A 19,187-nucleotide genomic window follows, 5' to 3' on the forward strand; every position below is an offset into this window, starting at 1 on the left:
GCCCATTTTGTACAGATGAGAGAGCCGAGGCCCCAGGTCATGCTTTGTTATTTTTTCAATCGCAATGAGGTAGGAGGCTCTATAGAAGACACCTGCATTGCCTGGTAAGGTTCCTGAGACCATCGGCCACCTTGCACTTGTGTGGGGGTTTCCTACGGACTGCCCCTTATCCACGTTATCTTGGGACAGGAAAGAGGGTGGGGCTCCCCACCGAACAGAAGAAGAAATAGAGGTCCGCAGCAGGAAAGCCCTGCTCAGGATCAAGTGACCCCCCAAGGGTGTCATTTGGACACTTCGGGGAACACACTTCTGCCCAGGGGGTTGGGGTGGAGTCCTATAAACCCAAGGCAAACACAGGAGTCTCAGAACTTAGAGCTAGGGGCCATTGAAAATCACTATGAGCCTTTAAAACTCTTTTTTTTTTCTTTTTTTAATGTTCAAGCTTAAAAAAAAAAAAAAAAAAAAGCCTTAACTTGGAAATAGCATGAAGCTCAGACGCACATGGTGATGGAGAAATTCACTGCCGAGTCGTCCCCACCATGTACTCCACACGGCTAAATGTGGGCTGCCAGCACAGACAAATACATCGTAGTTCAGAGGCCCCTTTGCCAGAGCCAGACTCCAGCCTCACCCTCTGCAACGTCTCCCATTTTCATTTTGATGAGGTTTATGTGAATTTCCAGATGCTCCAAAAAAAAAAAAAAAAAAAAAATGATCAAGAGAATTTAGGATCCTGCTGCCAACTAGGAGGTTGTTTTGGACAGAGAGACACCTGGTGGCTCTTGAGATAAACCACACAGTCCTGTGAAAGGACACTCTCTTCCCCCAAGCATGTGACGGGGACCAGGGGTGCCAGGGAGGCCCAGCTTCTCCTGCCGAGAGCACTGGGCATCACGTTTGCAGGGAGGTGGGTGGGCCCCACAGGGCCAGAGCTGAGTGGGCTTAAACACCCTTCCCGGCTTTGTCCCCTGGACAGTCCGCTGGAGGCCCCTCAGCTTGGTCACCCCCATCTGTGGAAATGAGACTGACTGATGCCCACCGCTCTGTCATTGAGAGGACAGGGTGAGCAGGAAAGACAGAGCCCACTGTGGCCCCAGCACACAGCTGGCAGCCTGGCCTCCCAGGGTTTGAACATTGTCACGGGGTCTTGGGTACCAGTCGGTTCACAACAGCTCCGTCCCCGGCACGTTACAGCACCTCTCCCTCCACTAGATCAGGACGCTGGGCCCCCGGAGACAGACAGGCTTTGCTCCCTCAGGGTCTCCATGTGGTTCTCCCACGAAGGACGCCCTCCACATAATCATGCTCGTGGGGTTTCCTTTTGGGTGCTATTTCCCCACCCCCCCCCCCCCGCCCTCCCCAGTTTACAGATCTCTATGCTTAAATCTTGCTGTAAGTGGTTACCACATTCATAGGAAGTAAAAAGAAGTAACAGCTATTTCCTTTTCAGAGGAAAAAATGTTACATTTCCATCAATCCTTGTTTTCATCTTAGCCCTTGGATGATTTCACATGTGTTTATTCATCTCTTTGAATCGAATAAAGGAGACGCTGGGATTTCGTGGCACTATTTAACATTCTCGTACTCTATCCTGTAATTTCAACCATTGCCATTGTCTTCACACAAAAGAGAACAGCAGACAAGTAGACATCTCCCTCTGGGATAAACCCACACAGTGGCGTATGTGTCCCTGCCTGAGCTGAGTGAGAAAATGCAGAAGGCAGAGTGGTTTCGTTCCCAGCAGCTCCACAGTGCATTCCAAACTAGATCCACGCTCCCACATACAGGGTCATCTGCAAAGGGAAACTGAGTCAGCGTGAATGCTTGCTGAGAGCATTTCTCTGTATATGCATTCCTCTATATCTATTTGTTGTCTTTAAATAAAAGATGCAGTTAAGAAAAAGTTGCATGCAAAATAAAACTTTCCTAACTCAAGGAGAACTTTATATGCATTAGGGAATTTACCTACTGAAATATTGACATGAATTTTTTAAAACATAAAAAAAATACCTTCTAATTCAAATAATCTTTTTCTAATTAACCTATTTGGTGGGCTGATTTTGGTCTATGCTGGATTGTCTTAAAATTAAGGCCACTTTTATTATTCTTGGTTTCTAAATTTTTTTGTAATTTATTTATTTTGAGAGAGAGCGTGAGCTTGATCTGGGGAGGAGTAGAGAGAGGGGGAGAGAAAGAATCCCAAGCAGGCTCCACGTTGTCAGTGCAGAGCCTGATGTGGGACTTGAACTCATCAACTGTGAGATCATAACCTGAGCCAAAATCCAGAGTCAGACCCTTAACCGACTGAGCCACCCAGGCACCCCAATCTTGGTCTCTTAGTAAACTAGCAGAACAACTTTAGTATCTACCTCTTGACACGTCAGTTTCCCGGTGCCATCTTTACCAAGAAAACTACAATTATTATTTGCTCATAGGGTGACCCCTATAAGCTCTCATTGTAGATTCTGTCCTTCACAAGCCTTCACGAAGATCTTAAAGGCTGAAAACTTATCAGAAATGGATAGACGCTGTGATTTATTCTGGTGCATGTGGAATCGTATCAGGGAGATCTGCTCAAATTTTAGAAAGATCTATTTTTTAAAGAAATGGAATCCTCTCTTCCCACAAGGAGACATGCATACAACGAAACCCCCCACACCTGCGCTTCCAGAAAAACAGTCAAGGGTGCCTGGCTTGAAGTCCTACATGTGCTGGAGAAACTGTAGGGCACCAGGAAGTGTGACACATCTGTGACTGGTTCTTGATGTGGTCATACGGGGCCACAAAGATGACCACCTCAGTGATTCTACGGAGAAGCATTGGTCTCAGGATATGACAGAGGGAAAAATCTCAAATTGGATAAAGGATATGTCACCAACATGTCCACAGAATCTACAATGAGAGCAGCATTCTGAAGTGCTGCAGTTTGTGTCAGTGACTTCACAAGGTCTATCTCCCTTTTTGGGAAGGTGACCACGCGTCCCAGTTTGCTGGCTAGTGTCACTGCAGGCCGGCTGGCCTGGCCAAGTATTAATAGCGCCTCCTTTCACTCTTAAAAGTGTCCTGGTTTGGATGATAAATTACTCTGTCACCTCGGCCTCAGCTGGAGCTCACTTGCGGCCCTCTCGCCACCCCAAGATGCCCACAGAGCCTTCCCAGCAGAGCCCCTTGGTCCAGACTCTTCGACTACTCCTCCTGCCCCGCTCCCTTAGGGCCAAGGGACACAAAACACATCCCTCCAGATTAAAACACGTGTGTCTGACGCAGCATTTTGTTGACAATTACTCTCAATGAGAGAGGTGCATCTAATGGGGCAGACCGAGGCCCGTGTCTGGCCCGGTGGGACAGATACCTGGATGGGGTTGCCCCCCAGGGTTCTCTCCACACACCGCCAAGGCAGGCCCTGTATCTAGGAGAGGGGCCCACATGGTGCCAGGGGTGGCACATCAGAGGGTCTGGCCACCCCCCACGGCCTCCACGGTTTAAAACCCTGCCCTTCTGTGCCCTGATGAGGCAGACCAAAGCCGGCACCTTGCAGAAGTTCTCAGTGAAGACGGAGCCACACTGGCCTCAATTATGCTTCTCACACACGCGGAGCCAGCAAGAGGCAGACTTTCAGATGAATAAAAATAAACTTTATTCTAATACAGCATGGAAAGTTTCTGGAATAGGGACTGCTCTTATCTGACGCACACAAAAATCCTTATCCCTTGAACATCTAAAGGTTACATTCTGTGCAATTATATAAATATTTTCATGGCCATATACGCATGATGTTTATGGTCCCAAAAGCCTTTGGAAAAAATCAATGCAGTTAGATTCTTTAGACAATGATTAACCTAGTTAAGAAAACAAGAAACACTCCCAAGCACAGCCAGGAATAAAGGAAGGGAAGAACGGGAAGGGGCTTGGAAGGAGAGGAAGACTGAAAATGATAGAGGCACTACAGAGCCCCCTGCACTTGCATTTTAGAGGGCAAGACCCAACAGAATGGAATCATATGCGAAAATGGAAACAAACCATCCAAGGAGAAGGTGAGGAAGTTGACCCCACGGTCAAATTTCATGCCCAGTTGATAACAATGAGTGTATTGCCTGGCAGCTTTGTTCTTCTAAGAGCCAAGTGCCCTTTTCCTATTTATTCTTACCAAACTGATATTCGGGTGGCAGCGGCAATAAAGAAAAGACTTCAGAGCCAAGAGACATGGATTTGGATCCCCGTTTTGGCAAGTGTGCTGGCTGTGTGATCCTGGACAGGATACGTAGCCTCTCTGGGCCTACTGCCCCGCCTATAAAATGTGGACAATAGCATCTACTTTGCTGGTATGCTGGGAGGATTAGAGGTAACCTATAGAAAGTGCTTATATTGTCCCTGAAAAATAACTGATACTCAATAAATAAAATTATTCTGTGTATGCGATCAGGGCTCTACCTTAAAATTTATTTCATCCTACTCGTCTACTCCTATGTAGTTCTCTCAACTACCACCGACTTTAGAGTCTAAAACTGGCCCCATTCCTGCCCCACCACAAAGAGCCACTCAAAGTGTGAAAGACTTTCCCTTGGGGAAGGTGTGGTGACTCCTTTCCTAAGGCACTGACTCAGGGTGCAGAAGTAGGAGCTCATGGAGAATAACTGATTTCCTCTGATTTGGGTATCGTTGTTTGCTTGGAGTTGCACACCACCAGGGGCACGCCTGGCAGGAGTTCTGAATGAATGCCACGAGGTGACGGTCACGCAGCAGACCATGTAATTTGAAGCTCCCGGAGGCCTGCAAGGAGGTTCCTGTGAGCGCACACACCTCCCCGTGGGACACCCATTTCAAGCACCACAGGGCTCCCAGGGTCCCAAGTGCCTGGACCCCACAGGGAGCAGAATTTCTCAGGTCTCAGGCTCTGAGACCCTCCCTCCAGTGGGGCAGCGACAATCCACAACAGCAGGCCATTCTGTGAGGGAGACAGCCCAGTGGGTGCCGCCTGTGGTGCGCGCTCCCGCCCCACGGGACTCACCACTTGAGCTGCAGCGACGAGAGAACCACAGACACGGAGGAGGCCACCGTGGCCGCTGAGCACGTGGCCAGGACTCCGTGGCCAAGCGGCACACTAGCGAGAAAGAAAACTCTCCTCAACCTGAAGAGAAGCATGGCAGGCTCTCCGGCCAAGCATGTGAGGGAGCAGAGTCTGGCAGAGGCGCCCGGGAGCAGCAGCAGGGATCACTACGGCATCAGCCATGCCCTCAGAGACCGGGCAGGGCTTGCGGGGGGGAGGCGGGCGGCACATCCCCAGTGGGAAGAACAGAAAAGGAAGAGACCGGGCCGGCAGAAGTCAATGGGGTGCATTTGAGGTAAACTGCGGTCTCAGATACTTGATGTGTGTGGGTCTTGTCAAAACTCATGGCTTTTCATGAGTTTTAAGGAAAGGCCCAGCCAAGTTTTTGGTCCTTTTACAAGCAATCATCCCAAACACAAAAGCAGAGGCCTGTGCGGAGGGCTGGCTGTCCCCTCCTCTGCGAGAGTCCAGCCACGTTCCCAATAAGCCTGTGCCAACAGCAGGGTCTGGCCAGGATGCCTGGTCCCTGTGCTAGTGGGATCTAGGCAGGGTGGGCCGACCCAGGGGCCACGTCTGGATGCGGCACGTGCTAGGAGAGATGACCAGGAATGTCCAGGGAGCGGAAGTCCCCGAGCCGGACAGGAACCTCATCCGTCTTGCTGCTGGTGTCGTACTTGACTGGCCCGAGCCTCGTCTACCAGGAAAGCCGGCCCGACTATTCAGCAAGGAGACTGAGCCCCGGGACCGTCCCCGCCCGGAACTTTCAGATGCACTGCTCCTCATCTCTGTCATTCAGGAGCAGAGACCATTTGTCCCCACTGTCGTCAGCCCCAGCACTGTGCCGAGACAGCCTGTCCGACTTCAGTGAGGACAGAGACACCTGGCTGATGTAGCTGACCTGGTCCCAGGGCGTGGCCCTCGGTGAGTCCCGTCGCCGGTCATCCATGCCAACGTGCACGCTGACCTGGGACGCAGTCAGGGGCTTCATGCGGCCCTGGGCCTGGGCCTCATACCTCTCCAGGTCGGGCTTCTTATAGCTGCAAGGCAAGGATCCAAGAGCATTTGAGACATTGTGGACAGAGGCTTTTTTTTTTTTTCTTTTTGGAAACTTGGCAAAGACCTCTCATCAAAGCCTTTCAATAACATACAGTATCAAAACTTCATGGATTTTAAAGGGAAGGGTATTGAGCTCCTAGGATTCAGGTAAAGTTCACCTGATTCAGAAACTTGCTATCTAAATGCCTGGCACATAGTAGGCTGCCATTAACTTTTGTTAAGTGAAAGCATGAACAAATATCTTTTTCAAAAAAGGAAAAATAATAATGCACGAGGATCCCATGTCTACATGACATTTCCACGTCAACAACCCCTGAGCCGACTAACTATAACAGCCTAGCATATGATGATGGCTGCGAGGTGAAGAATTACTCACTCGTGGTGCTGATTAAGTCATTACACACACACACACACGCGCACACACACACACACACACATACGGCTCCATCGTCCTGTCTTTGCCTCAGGTGCGCTGGGAACCTGCACATGGCACACATCCATCCAGCCCAGGAGGCAGAGGGAAAGGGGTAGCTGGGCGGAGGGAGAAGGCTTGGGGGGTGCCGCCGTGGCACATGCTCCCGCCTCCAGGGACTCACCACTTGAGTTGCAGCGACGAGAGAACCACAGACACGGAGGAGGCTGCCATGGCTGCTGAGCCCATCCACGGCTGTAGCACGATGCCGATGGGCATGAAGACCCCTGGCCAAGGGAAGGACGACACTCACGCCACAGCCCAGAGGTGAGGGGCACCGCTTTGGGCTGCCCACTGTGAAGTTCTCCTCCTTGGGGTGGCTCAGAAGCCCCTGCTGCCATGTCATGACCATGTGCCAACAGGCAGTCTCGGAGCTGGGTAGGGGTGCCATCAAAGGGACTGGGCTCACCCACCCACCCTGGCCTTCCCGGGACGGTCCCCAAATGGCATCACGGGTTCAGGAGGAGCTCCAAGGGAGCAGGGAACCCCAGGGACCCTCTCTGCAGCTTTCATTTACCTTTAGAGACTTATGAAGCAGAGAACATAATGAAACCAAACTCTTTCTAAAACGCTCTGGCAGCCAGTGAAGCGGGTTACCCACTAGGCTGGCAGGAACCCAGCAGGCAGACAGAAGCCTGCTGTCAAAGAAGCTGGAGTCAAAGGTCAGCAAACAGGTGAGAGCCACCCTACCTGCCGCGATGGGTATCCCGATCAGATTATAAATCAATGCCAGCACCAGATTGAGTCGTACTCTCCAGACGGTCCTCTTGGAGAGGTGAATGCTCGCCACCACATCGAGCAAGTCGTTCTGTAGGAGGAACACACGGTCAGTCAGGAGCTCTGTCCCACGGCCCTCACCGCTCCCATGACCTGGACAACAGGGCGGGAGAAGACAGAGCCAAGCTCACTCTGATGAGGACAACGTCAGCAGCCTCAATGGCGACATCTGTGCCTGTCCCGATGGCAATGCCCACGTCGGCCCGGGCCAAGGCCGGCGAGTCGTTGACCCCATCTCCCACCATGGCGACTCTCTTCCCTTCATTCTGGAGCTCCTGGACCTTGGCCACCTTGTGAGAAGGCAGCACCTCTGCAAAGACTTTGTTGATGCCAACCTAAAGGGAAAGGAAAAGAGAAGTCAAGGAACAAATACACGACACCTGCTGTTGGCAAAGGACGGTGAACAGTAGCAGAAATGTGCGAGTCATCTTCCCCCGGTCCAGTCGATGACGTCAGTCACCAAACCCTGCAGACCCCAGGGCATGCGTGCCCATCCTGGTGCCCTCCCCCACTTCCACGGAGGCTTAGGCCCCTGCGGGTCTCCCTGCCCACCTCCCAGCCTCCCCTCCCCCTATGCCCACCATGGTCTTCCCGAAGCAGTGGTCAGCCAATCACGCTACTCTCCTGCTTAAAGACTTCCAGTGGCTCCCACTTCCCTTAGGATGACATCCGCACTCCTCGGTCTGCCTCCCAAGGCCCCCCCTATAACTGGTTTCTGCGTGTCTCTGGCCTCCTGCCTTGTGGCCCAGCAGGCCCAGCCTGGACTCTGCCCCGTTCAGCTCCTGGCAGCTCTCCAGCCCACTGCTGGGGAGCTCACGCTGCCTGCTCTGTCCTGGATCCGTCAGCTACCCTTTCTCTATCCCTCCCCCTTTTCTTCATCTGACCACCCCTGCTCAAGCATTTCCTCCCCTGGGAAGGGGTCTCCAGCCCTTGCCAGGGCGGGGGTGGGGGGTGTGATCTGGCATCCCCCACACGTCCTGTGCACTTTTCTGTTGGAGAACCGAGCCCTCAGTTCAACCCTGGCCACTGGTCCACCCTCCCCCCAGGGCAGTGAGCTGCTGGAGGGCAGGTGCCCTCTTCACTCTGCTCTGTAGCCTGTCACATAGGTGGTGCTTAGGAAGTGCTTGCTGAACTGATAAATGATTTTTAACCAGGAAGAGGCATGGGTACTCAACAAGACCATCGTTAGCAAGGAAGGCCACATATAGAGAGGTACTGGGGCTTCCCTTATAGGAAGCAGTTCGTTTTCAAAAACATACACTTTACACCTCTTTGGGGAGGCTGTGTAATTTTTAGGAATTTGCACCGGAGCCATCAGCCTGGGCGGAGCCGGGCGGACAGGAAGCAGTACCTAGGAGTGAGCGCTGCTGGAGAACTGCCTGCGACCCAGCCATGTCGGCTGCACACGCTTGAGAAGAGCTGAGCTGGGGCACCCAAGTGGCTCGGTCGGTTGAGCGTCCGACTTCGGCTCAGGTCGTGATCTCACGGTCCTTGGGTTCGAGCCCCACGTCAGGCTCTGTGCTGACAGCTCGGAGCCTGGAGTCTGCTTCAGATTCTGTGTCTCCCTCTCTTTCTGCCCTTCCCCACTCATGCGTACTCTCTCTCTCTCTCTCTCTCGCTCAAAAATAAACATTAAAAAAAAAAAAGAGCTGAGCTGACAAAACATTCCCTTAAACCCAAAATCTAGAAAGTTGTATATCTCAACTCTCAAGCCATGATTTTTTTTCCCCCATTGGAAATACAGATGCAGAGGACGTTGGAATTGCCTTCTGCGACAGCAGCACAGTGGTCTCCCGTGGGATGCTGCATAGCTCGGGCCAGAACAGAGCATGAGGAGAGAAATGCACCCAGCACGGGGAAAGACCAGACACAAGGTGGGGCACTGGATGCACTGGCTGTCGCTGACTTTTCCCCCTCAAACTGCTCCAGTGGGCTTAAGATCAATTTGAAAGGGGGAAGATCCCCGGCCCCCAGCCCCCACCTGGGTGGCAATGGCTCTGGCCGTCTTCCGGTTGTCCCCAGTGATCAGAACCACGTCCACGCCCATGCTCTTCAGCGTGTGCACGGCCAGGGCTGCCTCCTGCTTGACAGCATCCGCGATGGCAATCATCCCGCAGAGCACGCCTGCAGGGGACACCCTCAGGTGAGTCCTCAATGGCGGGCGCTGGGTGGCCCGAGGGGCAAAGGAGGAAAGAAAGGAGGCTCCACTACCGGTGATCATTTCTATAATGCAACATCACATGCGAAAGCAAAGCACCGAAGTACAAAACATAACGTGGCTTTGATTCTGCATTCTTAAAAGTTACCTACATTTGTAGATGCATACAAAAGTCTGGAAGGAACATGAAATGCTAACAGTGGCTCTCCGAAGGCTAGGATAAGGAGTAATTTCATTTTCTTCTTTATAGTTCTCAGAATCTTCCAAATATTCTGCAAGGAACATCTATCACTTTGCAGAGTGTCTGGGCCATAATAACGCAATGCATGTTAGCTATTGTTTTTGGAACACGAGAATCGGAATGAGTACAATAAACGCTACTTAAAAGTGATGAATGTCCAAACAGAAAATCAGTCCTTCCTATAGAACGCATCTCTGTATAACTTTTTTGTTTGTTTTGTTTTGTTTTGTTTTGTTTTGTTTTGCGTGAATCTTCGGATCCTGAGGCAGGAAGGCTTTCGAGGACTGGGGTGCGGGGGGACAGATGCGGGCGAGTGGTGTGACCGAGGGCACGGCCCCTTCAGCTGAGCAGATTCCGATCTGAGGAGCTGAGGGGACTGCGGGCTTATAAGGACTTTGGAAAGGGCATGGTGGTGTGAGCAGGAGAAAAGAGTGACAGAGGACATATCTGGTTGAAGCAGTAAAAATGAGAATAATTTATGTTGCTCATCTGCATACAGTTTCACTTCTATAAGAGAGAACACCAGAGGGGCGCCTGGGTGGCGCAGTCGGTTAAGCGTCCGACTTCAGCCAGGTCACGATCTCGCAGTCCGTGAGTTCGAGCCCCGCGTCGGGCTCTGGGCTGATGGCTCAGAGCCTGGAGCCTGTTTCAGTTTCTGTGTCTCCCTCTCTCTCTGCCCCTCCCCCGTTCATGCTCTGTCTCTCTCTGTCCCAAAAATAAATAAACGTTGAAAAAAAAAAAAAAAAAAAAGAGAGAACACCAGCAAAGGAAGATTCCAATCCACTGAGGCGTGAAGCCGCGGACATAACCTGAGGACTGAGACACATGCAATCCTGGAGAGCTCCGTGGAGCGGGGCAGTGGGTCTCGCTACTGGAGGGCACCCCGCGGCTAACCTTCCCGGACAGCAAACCACGGTTGCGTCTGCAGTGATGGGGGAGGCGGGTGACCGAACGTCGGGCTTGGACGGACACAGACAATGATAGCGAGGGCAGCGTAGAACGTAAGACCAAGGAGGCCGACACCGCCTCACTCTGGGTGTCCGGGAAGGATGGACACAACGAGAGAGACACCTCCAGACCGAGAACGAAGTGAAAAACTGGCAAGGCAGCCTTTTGGGCTATAGAATTTAAATTAACAGACAGGAAAATATATTTTTAAAAAAACCCGAGAAAGTCTATTTTTGCCAGATAGCCCTAAGGAAACTTCGTTTCTGCGAGCAGAAGGCAGGGGTGGGTGGGGCATTTTACCATCAATGGCCACCAGGATGGCTGTCTGGCCTTTCATCTCGTGATCTGTCATAGTGTCACTGATGTCGCTGGAAATGGTTAAGCCGTTGCGCCTCATCCATTCGCGGTTCCCAATCAGCACAGAGAAGGTCTGGGGGGTTGCATCTGTTCAAAAGAGTTTGTGGTTATTCCCAAAGAGTCCAAATTTACTGTGAGAAAGGACTAAAAACTGTGGGATCCTTTGAACAGCAGAATGTCCTTTCAACCGTTCTGAAAAACTGTACCTAGTAAGCCCCTCTCGTAGCACCATCCTTGAAGGACCAGGGAAAAAACAGTAATTAATGTGTGGAATGTGAGCGTGTGGATTAAAACGGGGTGGATTAAAAGGTACATGCAGTGTGTGTGAAAATGTTATGAGCCCATTAACCATTAGGCAGTGTTCTTGTTTGCCTTTAAGAGGTATCTGCTGGTTCTTTTTCTGCAGAGATTTGAAGCAGCAATTGTAGCTTGGTACAGATGCCTGACCCAAGGGGCATCAGCAAATAACTAGTCTGTATCTAGGAAATGTCTTAAAGGTTTTCCTCCTAAAAGTCTAGGCGAGTCTTCCCCTGTCGCCTTTTTTTTTTTTAAAGACTTACTAAAAAAAAATTTTTTTAATGTTTATTTATTTTGAGACAGACAGAGAGAGAGAGAGAGAGAAAGAGAGAGGGAGGGAGGGGCAGAGAGAGAGGGAGACACAGAATCCAAAGCAGGCTCCAGGCTCTAAGCTGTCAGCACAGAGCCCGACGCAGGGCTCGAACTCATGAACTGCAAGATCATGACCTGAGCTGAAGTCGGACACTCAACCAACTGAGCCACCCAGGCACCCCTCACCCTTTTTCTTTTTTTTTAATTTTTTCAACGTTTATTTATTTTTGGGACAGAGAGAGACAGAGCATGAACGGGGGAGGGGCAGAGAGAGAGGGAGACACAGAATCGGAAACAGGCTCCAGGCTCTGAGCCATCAGCCCAGAGCCTGACGCGGGGCTCGAACTCACGGACCGCGAGATCGTGACCTGGCTGAAGTCGGATGCTTAACCGACTGCGCCACCCAGGCGCCCCTCCCTTTTTCTTTTTAAATGTTTATTTATTTTTGAGAGAGAGCGCACACACACACACACACACACACACACACACACACACATACACATGCTGGGGAGGAGGAGACGGGGACAGAGGATCTGAAGCGGGTGTGCTGACAGCAGTGAGCCTGATGCGGGGCTTGAACTAACTACAAGATCATGACTTGAGTTGAAGTCGGACACTTAACCTACTGAGCTACCCAGGCACCCCATCTCCTGTCACCTTTTAACTCTGTGTGCCACTAACTTAGGTGTCACCACACAGACCAGTCGCCGGAAGCTAAATGGAAGGGTCACCCTAGGGTTCTAAACTGCTAGAAGGTGGCAGGTGGCTTCTAACAATATGCATTCCCAAGCAAGACTGAACTACCAATGCACTTAAGAGAGAATACTCGACATGGGGTTTTGGGGTTGGGAGGGTTTCTACACTCTTACGGCAGTGGCTAGCAAGCTATGCTTAGAGTCAGAAAAGCCGCTATTTGAAGACAGCTGTCGCTCCACGCAGTACCCCTTCTTGGCTTGGGCAGACCATTCCCCTCTGCATTCTCTGCCGCCAGCTCTGTAAACACGACACATCCCGTCAGAGCTCCACCGCACGGGAGGGAGACAGGAAGGGCAAAAGCAGAATTCCCATCTGTCTGCTTTGTAGCTTAGGAGAAGACCCACTTGGGATGAAAAAGAGGAGACTCAAGATTACGGGTCGCAGAAACAACCCTCTATGAATTTCAGTAGCGTCAAGACTCAGATGTATCAGAGAACACAACAGAGAAGCCACAGGTCTTCCTGGGGGAGGAGGGCATGCGGCACCCCAGCCATGAGCCACCCCCATCCATAGCAGGGGACCCAGAGGTGCTGGCCCGGGCTCCCTGGTTTGGCACGCCGCCACCTGAGCCGGCCGGACCCCACCCCTGGCAGGCCGGGCAGAGAGACGAGGGCCAGGGGTACCTGTCTCCTCAGGGACACCGCCAACGCCGTTCGAGACCCCAGCCTGTGTGCTCCACTGGCGCTTGCCGTGGGCCAGGATGCCCTCCACGTTGCTGACTTTACAGCCAATTCCGCAGCCTGGCACCGCCTGGAAGTCTGTGCAGTACCCCAAGGTCTCTGTTCCCAGCTCCTGTGGAGGCAGGGAGGGAGGGGAGGTGAGTAGGAGGGAGGACAGACCCGGGAGCGGGGCAGGAAGGCACAGCACCAGCCAGAACTGAGGGGTAAGCAGGACCGGGAAGGGGAGGAGACGGACTAGCAACTCTGCAATCCCTTCTCTTATCCGACACCGACACTATGATTATTAAACTGATGCCTCATGATACTGGACAAAGGGCAGACTGAAAGGAGAAGAGCAGTTCACAGCAAATGCCTCAGATTAAAGGAGGTGGGAGAGCAAAAAGAGGAAAGATTATTTTTATGTTGCAAATCATTTCATGAAAGCGATGGAATGGGGAAATGGTAACAGAGCCGCTCTGAGCCCAGCAACAGGGTAACCACCCCTTTACAGACCCTGGGGGACGAGGACAGTGGCAGGAGAAAGGACTGAGGAGCTGTTTCATCTGGGTTAACTACACAGCAGAGGAGGGCTGAGAGAGCACAGCTCATCCTGAAACATCAGGAGAGAGGGGACATGGTGGTCCGAAGGACCCTACACAAAATGCCAAAGGAGATTTCTGGAAGAGTCCCTGTCCAGGTGGAGCTGTCCACTTTTCCCCCAGGCATCCACACCACCTTTCTACATTCACATAATCCTATTCGCCCAGACCGTTTAAAATTTTTCGGGGCAATATTCCGGCACATCCCGCTGCCTCTACGTTTAGACTGAAAACGGAAAACTACACAGGCCTTTCCTCTGGAGAGGTCGAAGGATGACCGCTTCCCCATTAACTGCCAAGAACCCACGGGGCGTTTCGCTCACTGCTGCTGGTTCCTCTCCGTTTCCCCATCCCCAGTTGAGGGCTCCCTCCTTGCCTCACCCCGACCCCTCATTTGGTTTCGTATCCCTCTTGCACTAAGTGCTCGTAAGGGACCGAACTGTTCCACCATCTGTCCTTCCCACCCGACCACCAGCTCCCAGAGCACAGAAGCTCGGTACGATCTCAGTAAATGAGTGTTAACGCTGAACTGCTTTTGTAATAATCTGGCAACGGGATGAGGGACCCAGCGCTGTGAGCCCTATCTCTAACCTGTTGCTCCGCAGGGGCTGCTGAGGGGTTTCCGGACCCCACAAGCCAAGGCCTCCCGGAAGGCAGCTGACGCCGGTTACAGAGGCCAAGGAGAAAGGCCTGTGAGGAGGAAGGCGCTTGGAGGCTTCCAGCCCAGCCGGTGACAGCAGGGGAGGTGGAGGGGGGGGAGGGCGCGGGGCGGGGTGAGCAATGCCCAGGTCGACATACCTCTTTACAGTACTTGGTGACTGCCACACCCAGGGGGTGCTCGCTGCTGGCCTCCGCAGTCCCCACCACAGCAAGAACCTTCCTGAGGGGCAGCGTGGCCACATCCACGAGCAGGAGGACCCTCATGACCTTGGGGACCCCGTGGGTAATGGTGCCAGTTTTGTCAAACATCACAGTCTTTATCTGCCAAAACAACCACACCTTGGTGATCACGTATACAGATGGAAGGGACTTGAAGAGTCCACACAACCTTGAGGCAGAACTCCACTCAACTAAGCTCGAGTGAGTAACATCCCTTCATGACTCCATTAACTCAATCCTCCACGATCAATCCCGGGTTCACGCATTCCCGCGACAAAGACACTGTCTCCCTCTCAGTCCAGCTGGAACAATCCGCGCTGTGACTTAACCCTTGCCAGGTCGAGCCAGAAACTGTCACTCCGGTGTGACAGGAGATGGCATGGCACCGTCTTCTGGGCAATGCCACCACGCACATCTGTCCGTGTCAGCGCCCTGCAGTGTCTCTGCGGCCGCCTGAGAATAAGGCGCTCACACTGCAGCTGGAGGGAGGGGAAGGCGGTGCCCCTGGCCATGTAACCAACCACCGGAGCCACTTTCTCCGCCTGTCCCACTGGGTCCGTGGTCCCCACGGGTCTGGGCTCCGCTGGTCGGTCCCTGTGTCCACGGCCACAGCCCAGCGACCCCTGAACTCCACACTCCCCCAGGCCCCAGGCCCTGTCGAAGGCCAGCTGCTCGCCGTGCCCAGACTGCCCCACAGGCCCGGCTCTCCCTCACTTAGCAAACAACACTCAGCTCTTTGTTTCTGATGCCGAGCGCCAGCCTCAGCAACGCACGTAACTGCTCTTCCTCCAACAATTCTTGCCGCCTTTCGTCCCTCCCTCCACTCTGCAGGCACAGCGGTCTTCCCAACAAGTAACCCAGTTCCATCCTGCGGGGCTTCAGACCCCTCCATGGCCCCTTGTTGTTCTTGGGGTTAAGTTCCGGATCCAATCTGGAGTTGACAGAAACTCCCAGGCCCTGCCTTCCCTGACTTTCTCCCTCAGCAGCCTCTTCTCCTGTCAGTCTCTCTCTCTCTCTCTCTCATTTCCTTCTGGTCCCTCATTACTTATTCAGCAAGTAACCGCTGAGTGCTTCCGATGTGCCGGACCCTGGGCAAGATGCTGGGGACACAACGGTGAGAAAAGAGTTCCCAGTCCCTGATCTTATGGAGCCTATGATAGGACAGTACAGCCTCCCCAGGCTGTTCCACTGCCAGAACATCCTTCCCAACCTCCGCTGTCTGGCTCACTCTGGCTCTACTGGTTGGTCCCAGGTGGACCCCCTGTACTTCCTTTCCTGCTTCTGCACCCACTCACCCCCAGGCCGACACACACAAGTGAAGGTTAGGTCCCTGCTAAACCACCCTGCCAGCCTCACACGCTCTCACGGATTTGTGGTCTGCATACTCCACACCTGCCTCTCCCACTAACGTGTGAGCTCCCTCACAGCAGAGGCCCATGGCCATTGCCAGGGCCTAGGACAGGACCCACACACACAAAGTAAATGCTCAACAAACGTAAATAAACGGAGGGGCGGAAGGTTAGGGATGGGCATGTTGGGCCGAAGAAAGATTCTTCATAAACACGGTTGCTGACTATTCCACTCCCGGGAGTGAGGATCCCTCTGCTAATCACATGTTTGTGCTCCAGTACTGTCTGAGCCTGGCTCCCCGGGTGTGAGTCCCAGCTCTGCCAAAGCTGTAGGCCTTTGGGCAAATTGCCTCACCTCCTCCCGCTGTAGCTTCCTCATCTGCAAAACGGTAATAATAAGCACCCACCTCAAAGAGTTGTTAATGGGACGAAATCAATTTGTATTTAATCTTACAACTCTTAGCTGTTGTTGCTATCATTCCCAGTCAGTCCTGGCTTTCTGTTTTATTTAATTAATGGAGTGCCCTCGAGCCTCTTCCAGGTTGTCCTCTTAATACAGAATTTAAACAGATAGCATTTTCACGAGGACTAAGTTTAAAAAAAAAAAAATCACACAGCAACAGCTACAAAGTCATTCCAGCCAAGACCCCAAAGGACAGGCAGGAGAGCAAGGCCAACCTTGTGGGCCATTTCCAGAGGCTTGCCTCCCTTGATGAGGATGCCATTCTGGGCGGCCACCCCGGTGCCCACCATGACCGCCGTGGGTGTGGCCAAGCCCAGCGAGCAGGGGCACGCAATGCAGAGCACCGTGATGGATGTCTGGAACGCAAACCGGATGATCACCTCTGTCTGGGAGATGTGCTTGTTGGGGGTCTGAAAAGAGGAAACAGATACAGGCAGGCTGAGGGTTAGATGAGGGATCCCACAGACTCCTAATCACATGAGAACATTTCAAGGCAGGCAGGGGGACCTGAGCCTGTGTGACGAGCGGGGGTTTGGGAAACATGGTGCGTTCCACTCTGCCTCAGTGTTGTGTTATCACATGGTTCATTCACTGTTCCCCAGCCCGGTTTTCCAACCTGATCCCACAGGCTTTCCTCTGAGAGAGGCATGATGAGAGGTATATGAAACTCTGCTGGAGGAAGGAGCATGGACTCTAGAATCGGACTAGGTATATCCATTTCCTGGCCCTGACACTAATTTGACTTCTCTGGGTCTCAGCTCCCTCACATACAAAACGGAGACAATAATACCAGTAATGCCCAGCTGGTTGTTATAAGGGTTAAATGAGATTATATATATATATATATATATATATATATATATATATATATATATAAACATATAAATGTGCATTGTACAATATCTAGCAGAAGAAAGGCACCTAAAAATTGTAACTATTACACTTTCCGTATTACATAGTAACAATATTACATGTTATTTTTATCATTCTTATGAAAACTTTAAAAAATCATAGATCTCTAAGGAATCTACCCTAAGATGATAATCAAACAAGTGGCTAAAGATACAAAGATACTTATCACAGCGTTTTTTATAATGGCAAAAAACTAGAGACAACCCATAGGGAATGAATTAAATTGTGGGTATGAAAAAAATAATTGTGGGTATGATGTACATAATGGAATATTATGCAATTGTTGAAATCATGATGTGTATCTATCCTTGCTGACATGGAAAGACATCAGTAACACTGCTGGATAAAAAAAGCAACCACAAAATGGCATGTGTTGTGACTGAATTAGTGTGAAATTATCTGCCCATATCTCTACATAGTCCTTCAACAATACTGGAAGGATGTTCACCAAAGTGCAAAAAACTGTTACTCCTAGGGACGGGATTTGGAGCCACCTTTATTTTCTTCTATTTTTTTCACTACTGTTTTCTTGGTAAACTCCAAACAAAAAAATATGGGTCTCTTTTCCAGTTACCTAGCGACCCACAAGGTTGTTACTCTTTGCATTCTGACATCGTGATTTATCTTGGTTTATTTTTCAAAATGGCAGCTGTCTCTGAGGTACAATCAGGAGACATCATATTCACTTTAATTATAGTATGTTTTCTAAATCAAGGATACAGAGCACAATCTCTTTAGCGTTCATCTATACTTTATTCCTTGATTTTGAAAGGCAGAATCCTAAAATAAGGTGCATTATTAAAGAGTCATTTCACTTTGATTAGAAACAGTTGCATTTAGATAGAAGGACGCAGTATTTAAGACATAATTGTGGTTTTTAGAGATAAAGATGATATGATTAAAAAAAAAAAACACAGTAATTCTCGTTAAAATAACACCGGACACTCTGACGGGACTGGGTGGACTTCTACAAGGTGACATGAACGTCTCCCTACAAGTGACATCACACAGCAGGGTGACAGTATCTTAAAGGAACATGCAGTACCTCATGTGCCAGCATCCTCCCTGATATTGCGGATAAAAACAAAAGAAGCCAACGTAAGATGGAAAGGCAGAGACCAGCAGAAAGTCACATATTCCAACTTGTTTGGGAATGACTTTTCCCACAGCCACGTGCCAAGGAGCTGCTCTCCCGCAAAAGTGGACATTTGGGGGCAGTCAGGTGCCATAATAGCCCCAGGCAAATTCTAGGAATACAGTCCCAGGTTACTCTTAAAAGCACTGAGGTCTCCTTAAGATGTCAGGAAGAGTTTAACATGGACATTTTTCATTTTAAGATAGGAAACTGGAGACAGAAAGTGACATCTTTGTATATGACATGCACCCTGAGAATGTAAGGTGTGCTTTTAATTATGGGTATTTTTTTTTTTAAGAAAAAAATGCTCTGGTCCATGTTTCTTATATTATGGCCCTAAGGTAAAATACGCATTAGACTTGGCTGAATATAAAACACTGTTCCACTCACTGGGCAGTTATCAAATACTACACCATGTGGGCCATTCACTGTTGATGTACATCAAGGTTTCTCAGTCTCAGCACTACTGACATTTGGGGTCACATAATTCTTTGTTGTGGGGGGCTGTGCTCTGTGTGGTAGGCCATCTGGCAGCATCCCTGGTCTCTACCCACTAGATGTCAGTAGTATTCCCTCCCCGGTCAGGACAACCAAAAACGTCTCCAGACATTGCCAGATGTCTCTGGGGGCAACAAAATTACTCCCAACTGAGAATCACCACAGTTCCTATTTCTCAGGCAGAAAAGCTTTTTTTGTATTTTACACCCTTTTTGGAAGTTTGATAAAACTGTAGTTCCTAAGATCATATTCTTTAATCACTTTTTAACTCG

At 50.8% G+C, this 19,187-nt stretch overlaps 1 protein-coding gene across 6 annotated transcripts in view; it reads right to left on the reverse strand.

Annotated features, from left to right (window-relative positions):
- Positions 1–3,613: 3,613 nt before the first annotated feature.
- The window catches only part of ATP7B (ATPase copper transporting beta), a 77,166-nt gene continuing 61,592 nt past the window's right edge, over positions 3,614–19,187 (reverse strand). For 5 of the 6 annotated variants that reach the window (XM_086712771.1, XM_086712783.1, XM_086712762.1 and 2 more), the window contains 9 exons: positions 16,586–16,780; positions 14,478–14,660; positions 13,045–13,213; positions 11,000–11,143; positions 9,334–9,476; positions 7,484–7,687; positions 7,266–7,383; positions 6,700–6,802; positions 3,614–6,084 (listed from right to left, as the gene is read on the reverse strand). In XM_086712771.1, the coding sequence (XP_086568897.1) occupies positions 5,811–6,084; positions 6,700–6,802; positions 7,266–7,383; positions 7,484–7,687; positions 9,334–9,476; positions 11,000–11,143; positions 13,045–13,213; positions 14,478–14,660; positions 16,586–16,780 (1,533 nt within the window). In that variant the 3' untranslated portion in view covers positions 3,614–5,810. The remainder of the gene's footprint in view (positions 6,085–6,699; positions 6,803–7,265; positions 7,384–7,483; positions 7,688–9,333; positions 9,477–10,999; positions 11,144–13,044; positions 13,214–14,477; positions 14,661–16,585; positions 16,781–19,187) is intronic. The other variant, XR_015253473.1, reaches the window with a different exon arrangement.

The sequence above is a fragment of the Puma concolor genome, chromosome A1 (assembly GCF_028749965.1).
Source record: "Puma concolor isolate L17-30 chromosome A1, mPumCon1.1.hap2, whole genome shotgun sequence".
In the NCBI taxonomy this organism is placed as follows: Eukaryota; Metazoa; Chordata; class Mammalia; order Carnivora; family Felidae; genus Puma; species Puma concolor.